Source organism: Patiria miniata, unplaced genomic scaffold (genome assembly GCF_015706575.1).
Source record: "Patiria miniata isolate m_02_andy unplaced genomic scaffold, ASM1570657v1 HiC_scaffold_3, whole genome shotgun sequence".
Classification (NCBI taxonomy): Eukaryota; Metazoa; Echinodermata; class Asteroidea; order Valvatida; family Asterinidae; genus Patiria; species Patiria miniata.
The window spans coordinates 3,980,866-3,996,871 of NW_024037069.1; the positions used below are offsets into that span (position 1 = coordinate 3,980,866).

General features: G+C 41.8%; 2 protein-coding genes across 2 annotated transcripts; both read left to right on the forward strand.

The window, feature by feature from the left end:
* Positions 1-9,110: 9,110 nt before the first annotated feature.
* On the forward strand, positions 9,111-10,142 carry LOC119738232 (galanin receptor type 1-like). The gene has a single exon (XM_038213022.1). It carries the CDS (start codon positions 9,111-9,113, stop codon positions 10,140-10,142), a length of 1,032 nt encoding a protein of 343 aa, XP_038068950.1.
* Positions 10,143-13,756: 3,614 nt separating this feature from the next.
* Positions 13,757-14,773, forward strand: LOC119738233 (substance-K receptor-like). The gene has a single exon (XM_038213023.1). It carries the CDS (start codon positions 13,757-13,759, stop codon positions 14,771-14,773), a length of 1,017 nt encoding a protein of 338 aa, XP_038068951.1.
* The last annotated feature ends 1,233 nt before the right edge of the window (positions 14,774-16,006 follow it).

Here is a 16,006-nt window from a genome sequence, read left to right on the forward strand (position 1 = left end):
AAATCTCCAATATATTTCAGAAAATAAACAACAATCCTTTTGATGATAAATTATCATCCCGTGGATGATTAAAACATATAGGTAATAACGAATAACATATAGGTAGTGGCAAACAAAATAATGACCAGTGACGGTGGTGCTAGATCGCCAAAACTCCATTTCTATGCACTGGAAGTCCATTTATGCATCTGGTTTAAAGGCAAGATACAACATTTGCAAACATCTAAAAAAACCAACAACAAAAACACAAGTTTCACCTATATTGTGGCAAAGAAAATAACCAAAAAACGGCTTTTAAAACTAAAAACAAAGACACTACTGGCCAAAAATTCCACTACGAATTCAAAACCTTCGCAAGGCTTTCCGCACCACTGCACCCACACGCCCATTGGACAATACGCTAGCTGACCAATTACAACACACATACGGTACCATCAACAACCACGGCTCAATGCACGGCTCTACGCACGCAAACAGTGCATATACACCCTCAGAGCAAGCCAACAAGCCAAGCTACAGCATCTTCATTGATCTCCAAACCAAACGGTCTTTCTCAAGACCACCCCATCTTCTCAAAAGAGATATCCTGCCATCCTCCATCCATTATAACATCGTTATAATACCTGAAATATAACTCAATCTATACCTTATCCGTTATATTCAAACAAAAACTTTCACAGGAAATCATTGCAAGATGAAACATTCAACAAAGAAACTAAGAGATCACGAAACAACCAAAACCAAACCGCTTATCTGGTGAATGAAAATCTAAAACCAATTGAGCCAAATCCAATCATTTGCGCTCATGAGCAGAACATTATGAAGCCTTCATAACATACCTATCAAAAGCAAAACTATCTCCCCGAAATAATTACTTTTTGGACAAGGTCTCAATGTCATACATGTACCTGCTTCTGCTAAACCAAGCCGCAAATCACTCGTAAGCAACATCAATAATGTATCTTCAACCGAAGACTAAAATGTACATCACTAATGCGTAACAAACGCCCTAAAACCATTCTTTCAAACCACCCTCCAATTGGCATCCGAAATCAACTTCTAGAGAAACGCTAGAAAAACCCCGGAAGCCACTCAATTTAAACTTGCACACAAGTTTAACACATTAAATTGTAGGATGAAGGAAAAATCAAAATAGACTCCACCTGTCTACACCACTACATACAACCCAGCCATAACACACCTTGACATAAATTGAGCCATAAACAAGCACTGGAACATAATCCAAGGTAATAAACTACTCTACGGAAACATTTCCGAAATCCCAATTCATTGCCTTCAGAAAAGCCGCCAAAACATCCGGGAGAAACTACGACAGCAAAATCAAGAGCTAAACCCACTCCCAACAAACTCCGGCTTTTTCGAAGAACCGACCGAACCTGACAAAACCCGCAACATATTGCTCTCCTGATTAGAGGAACAAATCGGAACCAACTGAAATCATATGGCTGTACTCGAAACACTCGAATGCTACGAAATCTGATTGGAACATATAACCAATCCCAAGCACAACTTTTCCGCGAGTCAGCTTCGAATCTTTTTTGAATCACCAATCTGCAACTGAAGAGTGCCCAAACAGCAAGGCAAGAAAGCATGCTATTGCTAACAAGAAAATTTGCGAACATAATCCTCTGCTCGCACCTTTAATCACATTTGATTACCCAACCTATCGTAGTCACTTAATCTCTTAAGTCCGCCCACTCTACATTTCAATCAGATACAATCGGCAAAGACTAAGTCATGCTTAAAATCCATATTAAGCCATACAAGTCACCAGAGAAGAAGTGTCACTGAATGGGATAGTGCCATCCCTTTTCCAAACTTCTATGTAATGCTCCTTGCCCCACCCCGGGGTATTGTGGTTCGATGGCCATCAACAACTGCCCGAGAATACCGTCTTGATTAACAAGTGTGGTATCTTCAGGTTGCTTCTATCTCTATTTCTCAGTACTTTCAGTACATCCACAGACTTGTAACAATCAGTCTGCCACACACGAGACACAATATCTCACCGTTACACCACATATACACCCCAATTCGGAAAACCAACAACCATATTTCCGCATACGGAAACTAACATCATCTTTATTTGTTATAACAACAAAACGTTATGTTAACAGAAGCATAAAACACTAAGTGGACATACAAATTATCCGCAGAGGGATAAACTATACCCATTTTACACCAAACATTACAAAACAAAACAAAAACCCACAAACCTAACCCCAACACAAAGGGTTCAAAAATAATTTAGCCTCCCCAAAAATCATAAATCAATCCCAACATCGAATGGTACAAACAAAATAAACAACCCACATTTGGGAAAGAAAAAGTACCATCTCCACATAAATATGCATTCGTGTTAACAAAATAAGTAAACAAAACAACGAAACACAACGTGTTTTTCCAATACCGCACACGGTAGGAAGATAGTTTCTTACTCAAACAACAACCGAATGAAAGAGAATAAAAAATATTTAGAAGCCTACACCAGTTTCAACTATTTTTTGACAAAAAAAATAGCCCCAAAACGGCTTTTAAAACTAAAAACAAACACACTACTGCAGTAGTATACTGGCCAAACATTCCACTACGAATCCAAAACCCTCGCAAAATCTTCCGCACCACTGCACCCACACGCCCATTGGACAATACAGTGACCAATCACAACACACATACGGTACCATCCATAACCACGGCTCGATCAATGCACGCTGTCCTACACACGCAAACAGTGCATATACACCCTCTGAGCAAGCCAACAAGCCAAGCTACAGCATCTTTATGCCCCCCCCCCCCCTATACACCAATTGGGGGGGGGGGGGGAGGGGGGCGTCATTCAAAGGCGTGCCCACGCCGACGCCCTGCCCACCCCCGACCCCCCTGGGAACTTGGGAAGTATGGCTCAGGCATGCTGGCGCAGGAATTTGCATCAAAATGCTTAATATCATGGGAATCCCCATTAAATAAACAACAACTTGATTATTGAATCAGGTTTTTACCACTCATGATAACCAAAAAGTTATGACCCCCCCCCCCCGACCTTCGCACTGTCCAGGCGCGCGCCGATGCGACCAGACAATGCCAGACGGCCCGCCGTTATGCACGGGCAAAGCATAGTCCCAATCCCGCTCCACACAACGGGATAAGTGTCCACGCATTATCACTGTTAATACCGCGGTACCAGACAAAGTCTGGCAATGGCCAATCGATCCCGCTCCAAACAACACGGCAACACGGAACATGCGTGCATGATACCACTCAGTTCATGAAAATGACCATGAATTCTCGGATCATCCGATTTGAATCCAATGGCTTCGAAGAATTTTAAGATCATGGCAAGAGGTAGGGAGTCCAGAGGTTTTGGCCGTATATCTGTAACCACGCAACATTAGTCAATTTCAAACCGTGCTTATACATGTAATAAGTATCAACATGACTCTAAAAATACAAAAAAGTATTCTGGTACCACGAGGAATACTGACTCCTATTATTAAAACATTCATTCAGAACTTTGCATTAATATTCATTTGGATGGAAAAACGAATTCTGAAATCGCGCTTTCCATATCGACCATTTGCGCCAAACATTACCGTGTGAGCCGGAACTTTCATGTAAATCACCGTGTAAAAATAAAATCTACTTGATAAATCGTAACTGTTTTTATCATATCTTTATGAAAAAAAATGGTACGGACTAGTACACTCGATCGTACCCATAAAGTTCAGACTTGTACTGAAACAGTGGCCTATAAAAAGAAATGATTAAGCTTGCCGCACCTTGCCGCAAATCATTTTTAAAGGTCGGGGTACAGAGGCGAAACGAGAAAATTTGTGTACAACACTGTAACCAGACTAGTCTACTACCACATGTTATTGTACGCAGATGGGATTGGTGCCAGACTTATGTAGTCTAGCACGCGGTAACAGTTATAACGCTTGTACGCACGTGGAAAGCTGAAGCGCAGGCTAGGCGAAGATGCTACGTACGTGAGTACGTTCAATGCAACCATTTCCAGTTCATTTGTGCGTACATTGTATATGCGTTCGTTTCACGGAACCAACTGCGGCAGAATCTCGAGGGTTTGATACGCTAAAAAATTTAAATTAATTAGAATAGAAAACACATCAAAATGGGCGGCCTCGAACCGGCCTCGACCGATTCGCCGAGGCCGGAAGGCTCCGAGGCCGAGGCCAAGGCCGAGGCATTGCACCTCCGAGGCCAAGGCCGAGGCCAAGGCCATGAAAATCGGCCTCGAGGCCGGCCTCGAGGCCGAGGCCGGCCTCGAGTCCTCCAACACTGATATAGGTAATAACGAATAACATATAGGTAGTGGCAAAAAAATGACTAGTAACGTTGGTAATAATAGATTGCTAAAACTCCATATCTATGCACTGGAAGTCCATTCATGCGTCTGGTTTAAGATGTGGACGGATTTAGCCAATCCACTGCCGGCACAAGGTAATCCTATACGATAGCACTGTCCGGTGTAGCGTGAATATCTGACTCCATGAAATGTGGACTTGGTAGTACTGCGCACGCGTGAGTACGATACTATGCTATTTTTACGATCGTTTCGGGAGAGTGACCTGTCACGTGCGAGGGATCAACCAATTATTAGGGAAATAGGGGTCCGATTTTCATAGGAGTCGGATTTTCATGTGACACCGACTCTCTTCACGCGTCTACAACCAATGAGTGCAAAGCCTAACGGAGTGGAGTTCAAGGCTCGCTTAAGGGCTAAAAATACCCTGATCCATCCAATATAACTGTTGAGATGACGATGTCTCTTTTAGTTGCCTAGGAGATGCGTCCGCTATCACCTTGGCAATCTTCGTCGATGTTATTTAATTCACTCATCATTAGACCATGCTCCCTTCTTCTCTTTAACATTCTAGATATGCCTGATAACTCATTAAATGTTAATATAAGACGTTTTCATATTAGCCGGCATTTGACAAGGCATTTAAATCAAAGGTAAATTCCTTACCGCAATCGTTATTTTTATTATTATTTTTTTTTTGTAATTGCGCCCTGCATCTAGCAAATTAACTCTCAGCAAGGCTGGTAACGAATTGAACACATTTGGACCTAGGGGTGTAACAAACCCTTCCAAATACATTTTAAAGGGGCGCATCATCCTTAAATTGCTAATGTTTAATGTTTAAAACTGTTTACTTGTCCTATTCAAAAGTCTGGTTGCAAGAAAACTGACAAAATGTCGCACAATTCCTGAGAAAAGACGGAAGACAAACCGGCTATTTACTTCTAACGACGTTGTTTACTTCTGATATTGAGGCACGGGCATATGCAGTATCGTATCCAGCTTTGGATGTCGGGGGAGGGGGCAACCGCACATCCACAACGAAATGTAGACATGTTTTGTTCTCCGGACACCTTGCCTCCTCAGTAAAATCAACAAAAAAAGGGGGGGGGAGGTGGGTCTGGTATCCATCTTCCAAATTGGGGCGCTTTTCAAAACTCATCATTATTATGCATACTGCAAATATTATATGTCCATTTTCACGGCGCATTGTGGTGGTTTTTGAGCGGGTTTTCTTTTTTGGGATTTAAGATTGATATCAGAAATCTCTAACCATTTATTGAAATAATTACTGACAGAAAAAAACATATTTGTCAAAAAATTCCATCGGGGAGAGTTAAGGTGCCCCTGCCCCCCCCCCCTCCCCAGGTACGTCACTGGGTATATGTATTTCCAAGCGTGAATATAACTCTCATTTTTGGACGAGGAGTTTTGCACCAGCCATTACTTCAGATGAGTTCAGACGATTCAATGTACAGCGTGCGATACTAGCGGGTGTCGTTTATAACGGGCTTAACAGGAATCGGGTAACACACTTAACATCATGCCTCCCTACACTCGCCCCTCTATGGTAGGAACCCTGGCTACGTCATGGTGAGTGTCCAGAACAAGATAACAATTTAATCAGGTACAAGAAGAACATATATAGCTCCAGCAGTAGAGTCAATGATAGACTGATGTAGGTTTAAACAATAAGTGAAGGAGCTGGACACTCGTCGTCTGAGCAGCATAGCGGTGATGACCATGGCGTTAATAAACCTAGCAAGCCAGGTTGATAATTGTCTCGATTGCATCCGATAGAGGACTTGATGAATTTAGTGTCCAGTCGTCATTTGTGGTGTTTCCGACAAAAAATTCTCGCACTCTGATTAAAGACGTTGCCCCTTTCACGACCCTTTTATTTTAATTGTGTTTTTTATGGCAGCAATCTTTTCAGCTAGATTTCCGTTTTGAGTGAACTGAACGATTTAGGCAGAGTTTATCAATGCACTTCGTGACACATGCAGCTTTACCGCTAGGAATCACACTTGCAGTGGCAACATGTTTGACATTGTTGGATGTTAGCAATTAATTACATTTTTATTCAGTACAAAGGCTGATAGCTGACACGGGACCTTCTTATGATTCATAACCCTCTTTAAGATAAGATGTGGCTCACCTTTTTGTCTGCAATTGAGTACTAACCAGGGCGGCTTTTTTAAACCTTTCAAAAAGCTCCCTTATACCCGTACTATCGATGCTGGCCAGTCAAACGCCGATCCACCAGGCGTATTTAGGCTACGGTGGTCAGAAATCAACCACTTAGATTCGAAATATCTTTGTGTCGCCATTTAGTTACAATGAGGATTTCCATTTCTAATCAATAAACGGTGATGTTTTGTGATGGTCCAATAAAATAGCTTGGTATTGATCAAAATGTCAACGCATTAAACACTCCGCTATACTCCACTTTCCCCTGTTTGTAATGTACATACATCTAAGCAGATTAAAATAAAATGTTGATATTGCCTCAATATGCCGTTGAAATTGCAACAGAGGACAACAGGGTGCCCAATTCCCGAGCGGTCCCCAAGTGGGATTCGTGCAAAAAACATATGGGAGGTCATCGTAAAAAAAAAAGTTGTAGTTCAAACAAAAGAGGGACAAAAGGGGTTCCCGATTGCAGTCAACTAATACACACTTTTGTGTGTGTTTGTGCCACCCCTTGGCAGAGGCGTGAATCTGTGCCGGCGAGGGAGGGGGGTGCCTCACAAGCAACCTCGTCCCCAGTGCTTACTTTATTTCCAACTGCGTTTCCAATAGTAAACCCTGGATAGGAAACTTTCTTCCTGTATCCTGATTGGATACCGCCATTGGGTAGTAATGGATTTTTATCGTGTACTTGGTGCTATATATTCACAACGTGCAATACGTGTTTTCGCGATCATTCGTCCACACCTTCTCGAAAATACTAATTTCCTTTCCAATTTGCTCATATTAATATGAAATATGATACTGCATGTTGTCTTGATAAGATCGTAACAGTTTGATTTCAAAAATCGTGTTTTCGTAACTCACGCCGTGCTCGCGCTGCTACGAATTGACTCTGTTTTTACCCCAGGCACCGCATACAAAAGCAAACGCTAATATGTAACGCATATCCAGGCACCAGACTGTTCCTCATTTGCATACGTGTGCAAAAATCTTGCACATGCAAATGATCCAATACCAGGGTGAGAGAGCAGGTAGTGGTGGGCGCGTACTGCTCGACACCCTGGGGACGAGGTTGCCCCACAAGAGCTTCCGCCCCCTTATTTAAGATTAACCTTTTTTTTTGTTAACATACGTAATTGTATAAATAAATAGATTTACTTATTCAAAGGGTGTGCAAAACTTGAATCTACGCAAACAGGATCGCTATAGCCTCGCACCAGACGTAGGTTCTTTGCAAGAGCAATTTGAAAGTAATCAATTTTACCTATTAAGCAGATAAAATTGATTAAAATTACAGATATTGTATTTGTCAGGAATGATTTATGCATTCGCGTATAGCAATGAGAAGTACTTTCTATTGTAATCACACCGATAAAATGAATCGAAAGTAAAAGATATAGAGTGTGGGTTTTGCGGTCGGGTTTAATTATTAACAACTGTCTGTCAATATTAGTTGGGCCACAGCTGCCGACCACTGAACTCCATTCCAACACAAAATATACTTTTTTTCAAAATAATCCGATCAAATCACTATAGGCCTATCAACCAAACACTTACATCAACAAAACATGAATATCAGCCAGTTGTACCGCGACGGCAGTCACATGATTGATCAGAAGAGTTTTGAGGGATACATAACCATAGACGATCTTCCTTAACGAGTGAGTGCTTGCATATAAACAAAAATGGTTGCATTTATACAAGTGTTTTTTTTCAATAATGAGTTTGAAACAAATGGCTCACTAGCTTGCCACAACATGTACGTGTGGTCATGATATTTGTTTCTCTCAATTCGTCTTGAAGATCATAAATGTAAATGCATTGAAATGCAATGTATGTTTTGTATTAAGTGAAGAAGCGGCGTAGCTACGGGGGGGGGGATAAAGGTTCCCCCTCCCTCCCCACTTGCCCCTCACTGAAAATGTGGCATCCGGAGAAAAGCACAACCGTATGAGTAACCATGACAAGCTGGAAGAACATAAAGCCCCATTTTTCTCTCGATTTTGTGCGTATTTTTTTCTACCAAAACTCTTTTGTTTTCAGGAGTGGTTGTTTATTGTAACGTCCCTTAGAAAGCGAATAGCGGTAGTGATTGTTCAATGTAGCCATGACATATGTTTTAAACAGCGCCCCCTTGGGAAGATGGGCTACAGCCCCCCCCCCCCTTTTTGATTCTACCTGTCTAACTTTCAGCAAGGATAAAAGTGTCGGGCGCCCCTCCGTTGTAACCGCAAGGCCACCCCCCCCCCCCCCCCCCCAACATGGCCCCTTAGATGAGAACCCTGGCTACGCCGTTGCAGTGAAATCATTCCTTTAGACTTGGATTAAGTAAGTGCTCCTTTAAGCAAAGTAGAAAGTCCAATCATGATCGCATACGCAGGCAGATTATAGCATATGAGTTGAAATTTTGTTTGATTGTTCAAAATGGTCTGGATCAAAATGTTTGTTCAATATGTTCAGTGTCCTAGCTCGGTTTATCAATAACAGCAGTTGTGTGAAAGCTCCATTCCTTTCAGAGCATTTGATGCAGAGATCTTGGCAAACTTGAAAGTGCAGAGATCCTGAAGCGTTCGAAATGTCTATGAACGATCACAGAAGAATGTTGCTAGATATCGGCGCCTTGAATAGCACAAGTGAGGATTTGTCGCAATATCCCAGTATCCTTCAGGATGCAGTGAACACAATCATCGCCTGCCTGGCTGTGCTTGGTAACGGCTTGGTCATCACCGTTATGCTGCTCAGACGACGAGTCTTCAGCTCCTTCACAAATCGTCTCATCCTGCACCAGTCCATTATTGACACTATTGCTGGAGTCTTGTTTTTCATTCACCACGTCGTTATCAAGACTCGAACCCTTACAGCCTCTATGGAGGGTAACGTTAGTGATCAAATTCTTTGTCGTTTTCTAGTCTCGGATTTTGCTCTTTGGTGGGTGAATGTGACATCGACCTATAACCTCGTCGTGATATCGCTGGAGCGGTTTATGGCGACTTGCCACCCGGTGAAGCATCGGAATACTTGGTCGGCAGCCAAGCTCAAGTTTGCAGTGGCATCTGCCTGGGGTGTAGGGCTCGTGTATAACTCACATTATGTCTTCGCCTTTGAAGCTCGCCAGGGATATTGTGAGCTAATAGAAATGAGTTCCGGAGTAAAGGCTTTATATCACACAGCTGTCTTGGCTGTTGGATACTTCGTCCCCATCACCATTTTGATCTATACATATAGCCGGATATTAATCATGCTAAGAAAGAAAACGTTAAATCAACAAGCGAACGGTCCTCGGATTGTCATGACTAAAGCTAAGAAGAACATCCTCGTTACGACGATGCTGATAGGCGTTATGTTTGTGGTGTGTTGGACACCAATAGAAGTCTTGTACATTTATCAACGATTTACTGTTTATTGGAGCACTCCGTTGTACTATCCGTTCACCAGCGTGTTGGCTTGCAACATGTTCGTCAACCCGATCATTTACTGCTTCAAGTACGAACATTTTCGCTCAGAACTTAGACAACTCATAATCAAGAGATGTCGGAGGAACCGAGTGAATAATGTGGAGGTCATGTCAATTGCAGTTGCTGCTTTGAGAATGGATACACATTTATGAAAAAGTGGAGTCATTTCTACAAAAACTGATATGTTGGCTTAATGCTTAGTTCTCTGCAGCGGCCATTTTCTCACGACCACGTTAATGTGTATAGTGTAGTGCGTCATATTACTTTCTGATGATAGTAAACAGACATTTGAATTGTTGTCTCAACATATTCGGTTACTTGGTGCTGCTCCTGCCGTGTAAACCTCAAGATAATGAGCTTTGCACAGTTAAAAGTGCACTTTGCTGACTCGAAAGTGAAAGCACTGTGCCGTCTCCATGCTTTCTGGTGCTCAATAAATGAACATAGTTGAGGCTTGATTAATTTGAAAAGAACTGGTTGGTAGTGTATGTGGTTCACATTATCTTGATACTAATCTTCCCCAGTAAGTATTAAACTGCACATGTACACCCACATTTTGGAGAAATGCCAAAGAAAATAACAAATGACTACATTTGTGGGTTAAGTAACCCTGTTATGATGAGTTTCTTAATTAGGCGACATCACTCTTCCACTCCATTATTCTTTCACGATAAGCACGATTCGGCATTTGTTTATGGGTATTAATCCTATTCTATGTTCCAAGACAGTACTATCACACATTTTCGTCATTAAAAACAAAACTAAAATGTTCAAGACCATTATTGTTGAAGGTATTATTAATATTTTTTTTGCGTAATTTTCATGATTTGTTATCAACGTTAATTGATGAGATAGTGAACAACTTGAATACACCCCTAGCTAGAGATTACCATTGGTGTGTCAGAAACAAACTTACAATAAACGCCAGCAACACCAAACCCTTGCTCATTGAAACTAAGCGAAAAGTCGTCATAATCGGTCATAATTACGGTGTTAACAGACTTGGTTGTTATAGTAACAATGAGCCGGATGGGAATTTCCAGTGTTGTAGGCTCGAGTCCAGAACTTGGACTCGAGTCGGACTCGAGTTACATTTTTCGTGACCCGGACTGGACTCGAGTCACATTGGAAAATAACTCGGACTCGGTCTCGATCTCAGACTCGACCATGATGACTCGGACTCGAGCTTGGTGACTCGTGACTCAAGTCACGTATTTTTGTTAAAAGAAAAAAAAGATCCCGTTACGTATTTTGAGCGACGAACGCAGCATTATTTTTTACTTCATAGACAAAACAAGGCGCCACGGAAAATCGAATCCAGGAGCTGCGCACGCACGTCTAGCGCCTGAACGACCGGCACCAGGGCCCGGTGTCATGCCAAAAAGTGACGCTCGGTATGGTACCAAAGTGTGTCTGCTTACGGCGCACATCTGACGCACGCTATATTCAATAGTTTGGTGAACAACTGAGAACAGGTAAATCGTGACTCGAACTCGGACTCGGACTCGGACTCGAGGCTTGACGTAAGTGACTCGACTACAACACTGGAATTTTCACGTGTTTTCTCCCTAAAGGTTTTTCGACCCTTCAGGAATGAATAGTTCGTTCGTGTAGGCCTATTGCAATAAGGCCAAAAAAAGTCTCTGGTTTCTGGTATGCGCACGTGTCGCCGTAGCCATGGGCGTCGGCAAAATGATTTTTTTTTTCAATGAAAGATGATGTCTCAAACCGCCAAACTCACTGGTTTGACTGGAATCCTGCTGCTGCACAATTTTAACGTATTTTAGATGGGGTTATGATTAAGAATAAGCTTTATGAAGCCTCTCTGGACCCTATATATTTGCACTAAGTTTAGTCGGACACCATTTGCAGTCATCAGTCGACATTTGAAGCAAAAAAAAAACAGTTAAAAAAAAAGCCGAGTCGCCGCACCACTTTTTGGGCAAGCTCCATACCAGAAACCGGAGTCCTTTTTTTTGGGCCTAAAACGAACTTTCCATCTGAATTGCACGCTGGAAATGAATCGAAATTGAAAGATACAAAGTTTGGATGTTTGCAATCAGGTTTAATTAATAACAATGTCTGTCAATATAAGTCGGGCGAAAACTGTCGGCCAACGGACTCTATTCCTGTGAAAAAAAAGAAATATTTTCAAATAAACCACAGCCAGAAATACCAAATCAGATCAATATAATCCTATTAACCGAAATCTTGCATGGATTGACAGTCAGATGAACCACGTGAAGAGGTTGTCTTCCCTAAACAATTCATAATTTGAATGTTATTAATTATTTCATGTTGCCTTTTCATGTTCTAATATTATCCGCGCACTTTTGTTTGAAGAAAGTACAGTTAATGTTACTTATTTTCTCATACCGACGCCTAAGCGTGACCATGACAGCTGGCAGCGGTGACCTTTAACCCTCACCGCCTGCACGTCTTTATTCAGGTAAAAAAGTCTATTTTTCTATAGTCAATTGCATCCGAATGTTCACACTTTAAAAGAATAGATTATTATAGTAAGGATATCCGCATTATTATATTGATCCGCTAGGTTATATTGGATGTAACTTTGGTTTACTATTTGCAGAGATTTTGAGACCAGAAAAGAGCGATATGTTTGTAGGGAAATAAAGTAATGCAGCATTGTGTATTGGAAATGTGAATCAATGTCGTTTTTTATGGAATTAGCATGAACATTGCCCTTTTTGTGATCTTGCCGTTTGAGCATGCTATGGTATTGTTAACATTTGTTTGCCCACTAACTTTCTTCAGCATGTACTTTCTTGAGCATGTAAATCGCCTGTGCGCTACGCTGTGTCCCTGCCGCGTACTCACGGGTTCGACGTAGGAAGAGAGGCCCTACGTGTATTATTTTGAAGAGATACTAAGGAATAATTAGGAAATTGGAATGACTCTGCATGCACTTACAGGTAGCACATTTAGTTTTCAGTGTCTATTCATTGCGAACCAAGAATTAATTGAATGTATTTGTATTTTCCCGACCGCCTGCACGTCTTTATTCAGACTATGCAGGTTTGGGGTTATTCAGGTCAGAATAAATCCGGAATCCCACCCGGCACAACTGGAAAACACTTGTCTCAACCCTCATGAAGAACATGTGTGCCAAGACCTCCTGACTCCTCATCCCGCATCCAGCTGCCATTGTCCCTCCCGCCTAGCTTAGTGCCCCACTCGTCCGTTCATCCGTCCTGCTAAGGAGAAACAAGCAAGCAAGCCCCCTCTCCACACACGGCGGCAGCCACGATGATTGAAACAAAATTTTGGGCCTATAAATGTCACCAACTTGTTCAATGTTAATCAAGGACGTGTTTGTTCTCCAACGAGTGAGGGATAGCATGCATTATTACAAGCCGGTTGGGTTGATACATTTGCTAGCAGTAAGGAGTTTGAAGACAAGTGGCTCACTAGCTTGCCATAACATGTACGTGTGGTCAAAATTCTTTGTCAGGAATAGAGTGTTGACATGCATGGACATGCAATATATGATTTATTCAACGTGAACTCATTTCCTTAGACGGAGATGGAATACGTGCTCATTAAGCAAAAGAGAAAGGGTTGATATAGCGTTGGGTTGTTTGCGGTGAGGTTCAATGCGTTTGTTCAATCTGTTCAGTTTTCTCAGTTTGTCAATAACAGCATTTGCTTGAACGCTCCAGTACTTTGAGAGCATTCATTACAGAGAGCTTCGCAAAATCTGAATTTGCAATCCTGAAACCTGAAGCGTTAAATACAAAGGAACAAGATGTCTGTACAGGATCACAAAATAACATTGGTAGATATCGACGCCTTGAATGACACAAGTGAGGATTGGAAAGCATATCCAAGTATCCCTCTTCAGGATGCAGTTAGTACAATCATCGCCTGCCTGGCTGTGCTTGGTAACGGCATGGTCATCACCGTTATGCTGCTCAGACGACGAGTCTTCAGCTCCTTCACAAATCGTCTCATCCTGCACCAGTCCATCATTGACGGTACTGAGGGAGTCTTGCTTTTCATTCACCATGTTGTGATCAAGACTCAAACCCTTTCAGTCTCCATCGAGGGCAACATTAATGATCAACTCCTTTGTCGGTTTCTTGTCACAGATTTCGTTCTTTGGTGGGTGAATGTGACATCGACCTACAACTTCGTCGTGATATCGCTGGAGCGGTTTATGGCGACTTGCCATCCGGTGAAGCATCGGAATACTTGGTCGGCAGCCAAGCTCAAGTTTGCAGTGGCATCTGCCTGGGGTGTAGGGCTCGTGTATAACTTACATTTTGCCTTCGTCTTTGAAGCTCGCCAGGGATATTGTGAACTAATGGAAATGAGTTCCGGAATAAAGGCTTTGTATCATACAATCGTGTTGGCGATTGAGTACTTAGTCCCCATCACCATTTTGATATATACATATAGCCGGATACTCATCATGCTGAAAAGGAAAACGGCAAATCAACAAGTGAACGGTCCTCGAAATGCCATGACTAAAGCCAAGAAGAACATCCTTGTTACCACTGTGCTGATAGGCATTATGTTTGTGGTGTGCTGGACGCCAACAGAAGTTTCTTTCATTTCTCGACAACTTTTTAGAGATGATTGGGGTGCTCGGTTTTACTATCCGTTCACCAGCCTGTTGGCTTGCAACACGTTCGTCAATCCGATCATTTACTGCTTGAAGTACGAACATTTTCGCTCAGAACTGAGAAAACTCATACTCAAGAGATGTCCGAGGAACCGAGTCAATGATGGGGAGGTCGTGTCAATCGCAGGTGCTGCTTGACAAATGGAATTCTATAAACGCAGGTACTGTAGTCATTTTCCTGCGAACCTCGCAATCAAACCCTAATCTGAAAAATGGTATAGTGGCCACCTTTCCCTCGCCATGTCGTTACGTTTAATGTAGTGCGACGGATTTCTTTTGTATGATAGTTAACGTAATTATTGTGATTTTCACACACTTGGCTACTCCATAAGAGCTTCTGATGATGCTACTGCTGTCCAAAACACGACAGAATGGACTCCGTATATAGTACGGCAGATAGGTGATGGGATTGTGCCTTTGGTGATACAAGCATGGCATTTCGCACACAGTCAGAGTATGTCATGAAAAAGATATTTGGCTATAGGGCCATCGAACATTTGTCATTTTAGAAAATATAGGTAGAATAACAAGCAATGGCAGCCATTTTGAAAATTTGAAGATTGCTTGTTATTCTACCTATATTTGTTTCAAAGGACAAATCTGCGATGGCCCTATAGCCAAATATTTTTTCTCATGTCATATTATGTTTGCCAAATGCTTGTATCATCAAGGGCACAATTCCCCAAATATTTCGCCGATCTGCCATAATAATTAATTCAGTGGCATTTTGTTGACTCGAAGCTATGGTTTTGTCCCGAGCCGTGTCGTTTCGTTTGGGTACTGGATCAATGGGTCCTACAGATAATCGATAAATAGGATGTGGTAGGCTGCGTCGCCGATATTCTTGGGGAGTCGAGCACGGAAGTTAGTAAGGAAATTTATTCAATAACAAAATAACCGAAATCCAATTAATGTAAGAGAACTGTTAGCCACTAAAGTGGCTGTAGTTTATGTCATCTTGACATAAGCCTTTATCAGTGTATTGCCGAATGCGAAGAACGACCAAAAAAATCATAGGATAAAGACTGTAATGAATATGTTCTAAACAAGGCGATTCCATGATTATGCACATAAAGCACGACTCGTTATTTTTTTATTGGCATAAAACAAATGCCTATGTTCCAAACTAGCACAGTCACATATTTTCGTCATTAAAACATAAATGAAATGCTCGAGACCATGTTGTTGGAGGTGGACTTATTTTACATAATTTATTTATTTATCTTTATGAAAGTCAAGTTGCATGTCAGTAAATCTGAAGACAGTATACCACATCTAGTACACCTTAAAGTCTGAAAACAAGAAAACCTGCTCATTATGAAGTTTTCTTGTGTATAACTGTCAATGCACACAAGCGAGCCTGATTTTCAT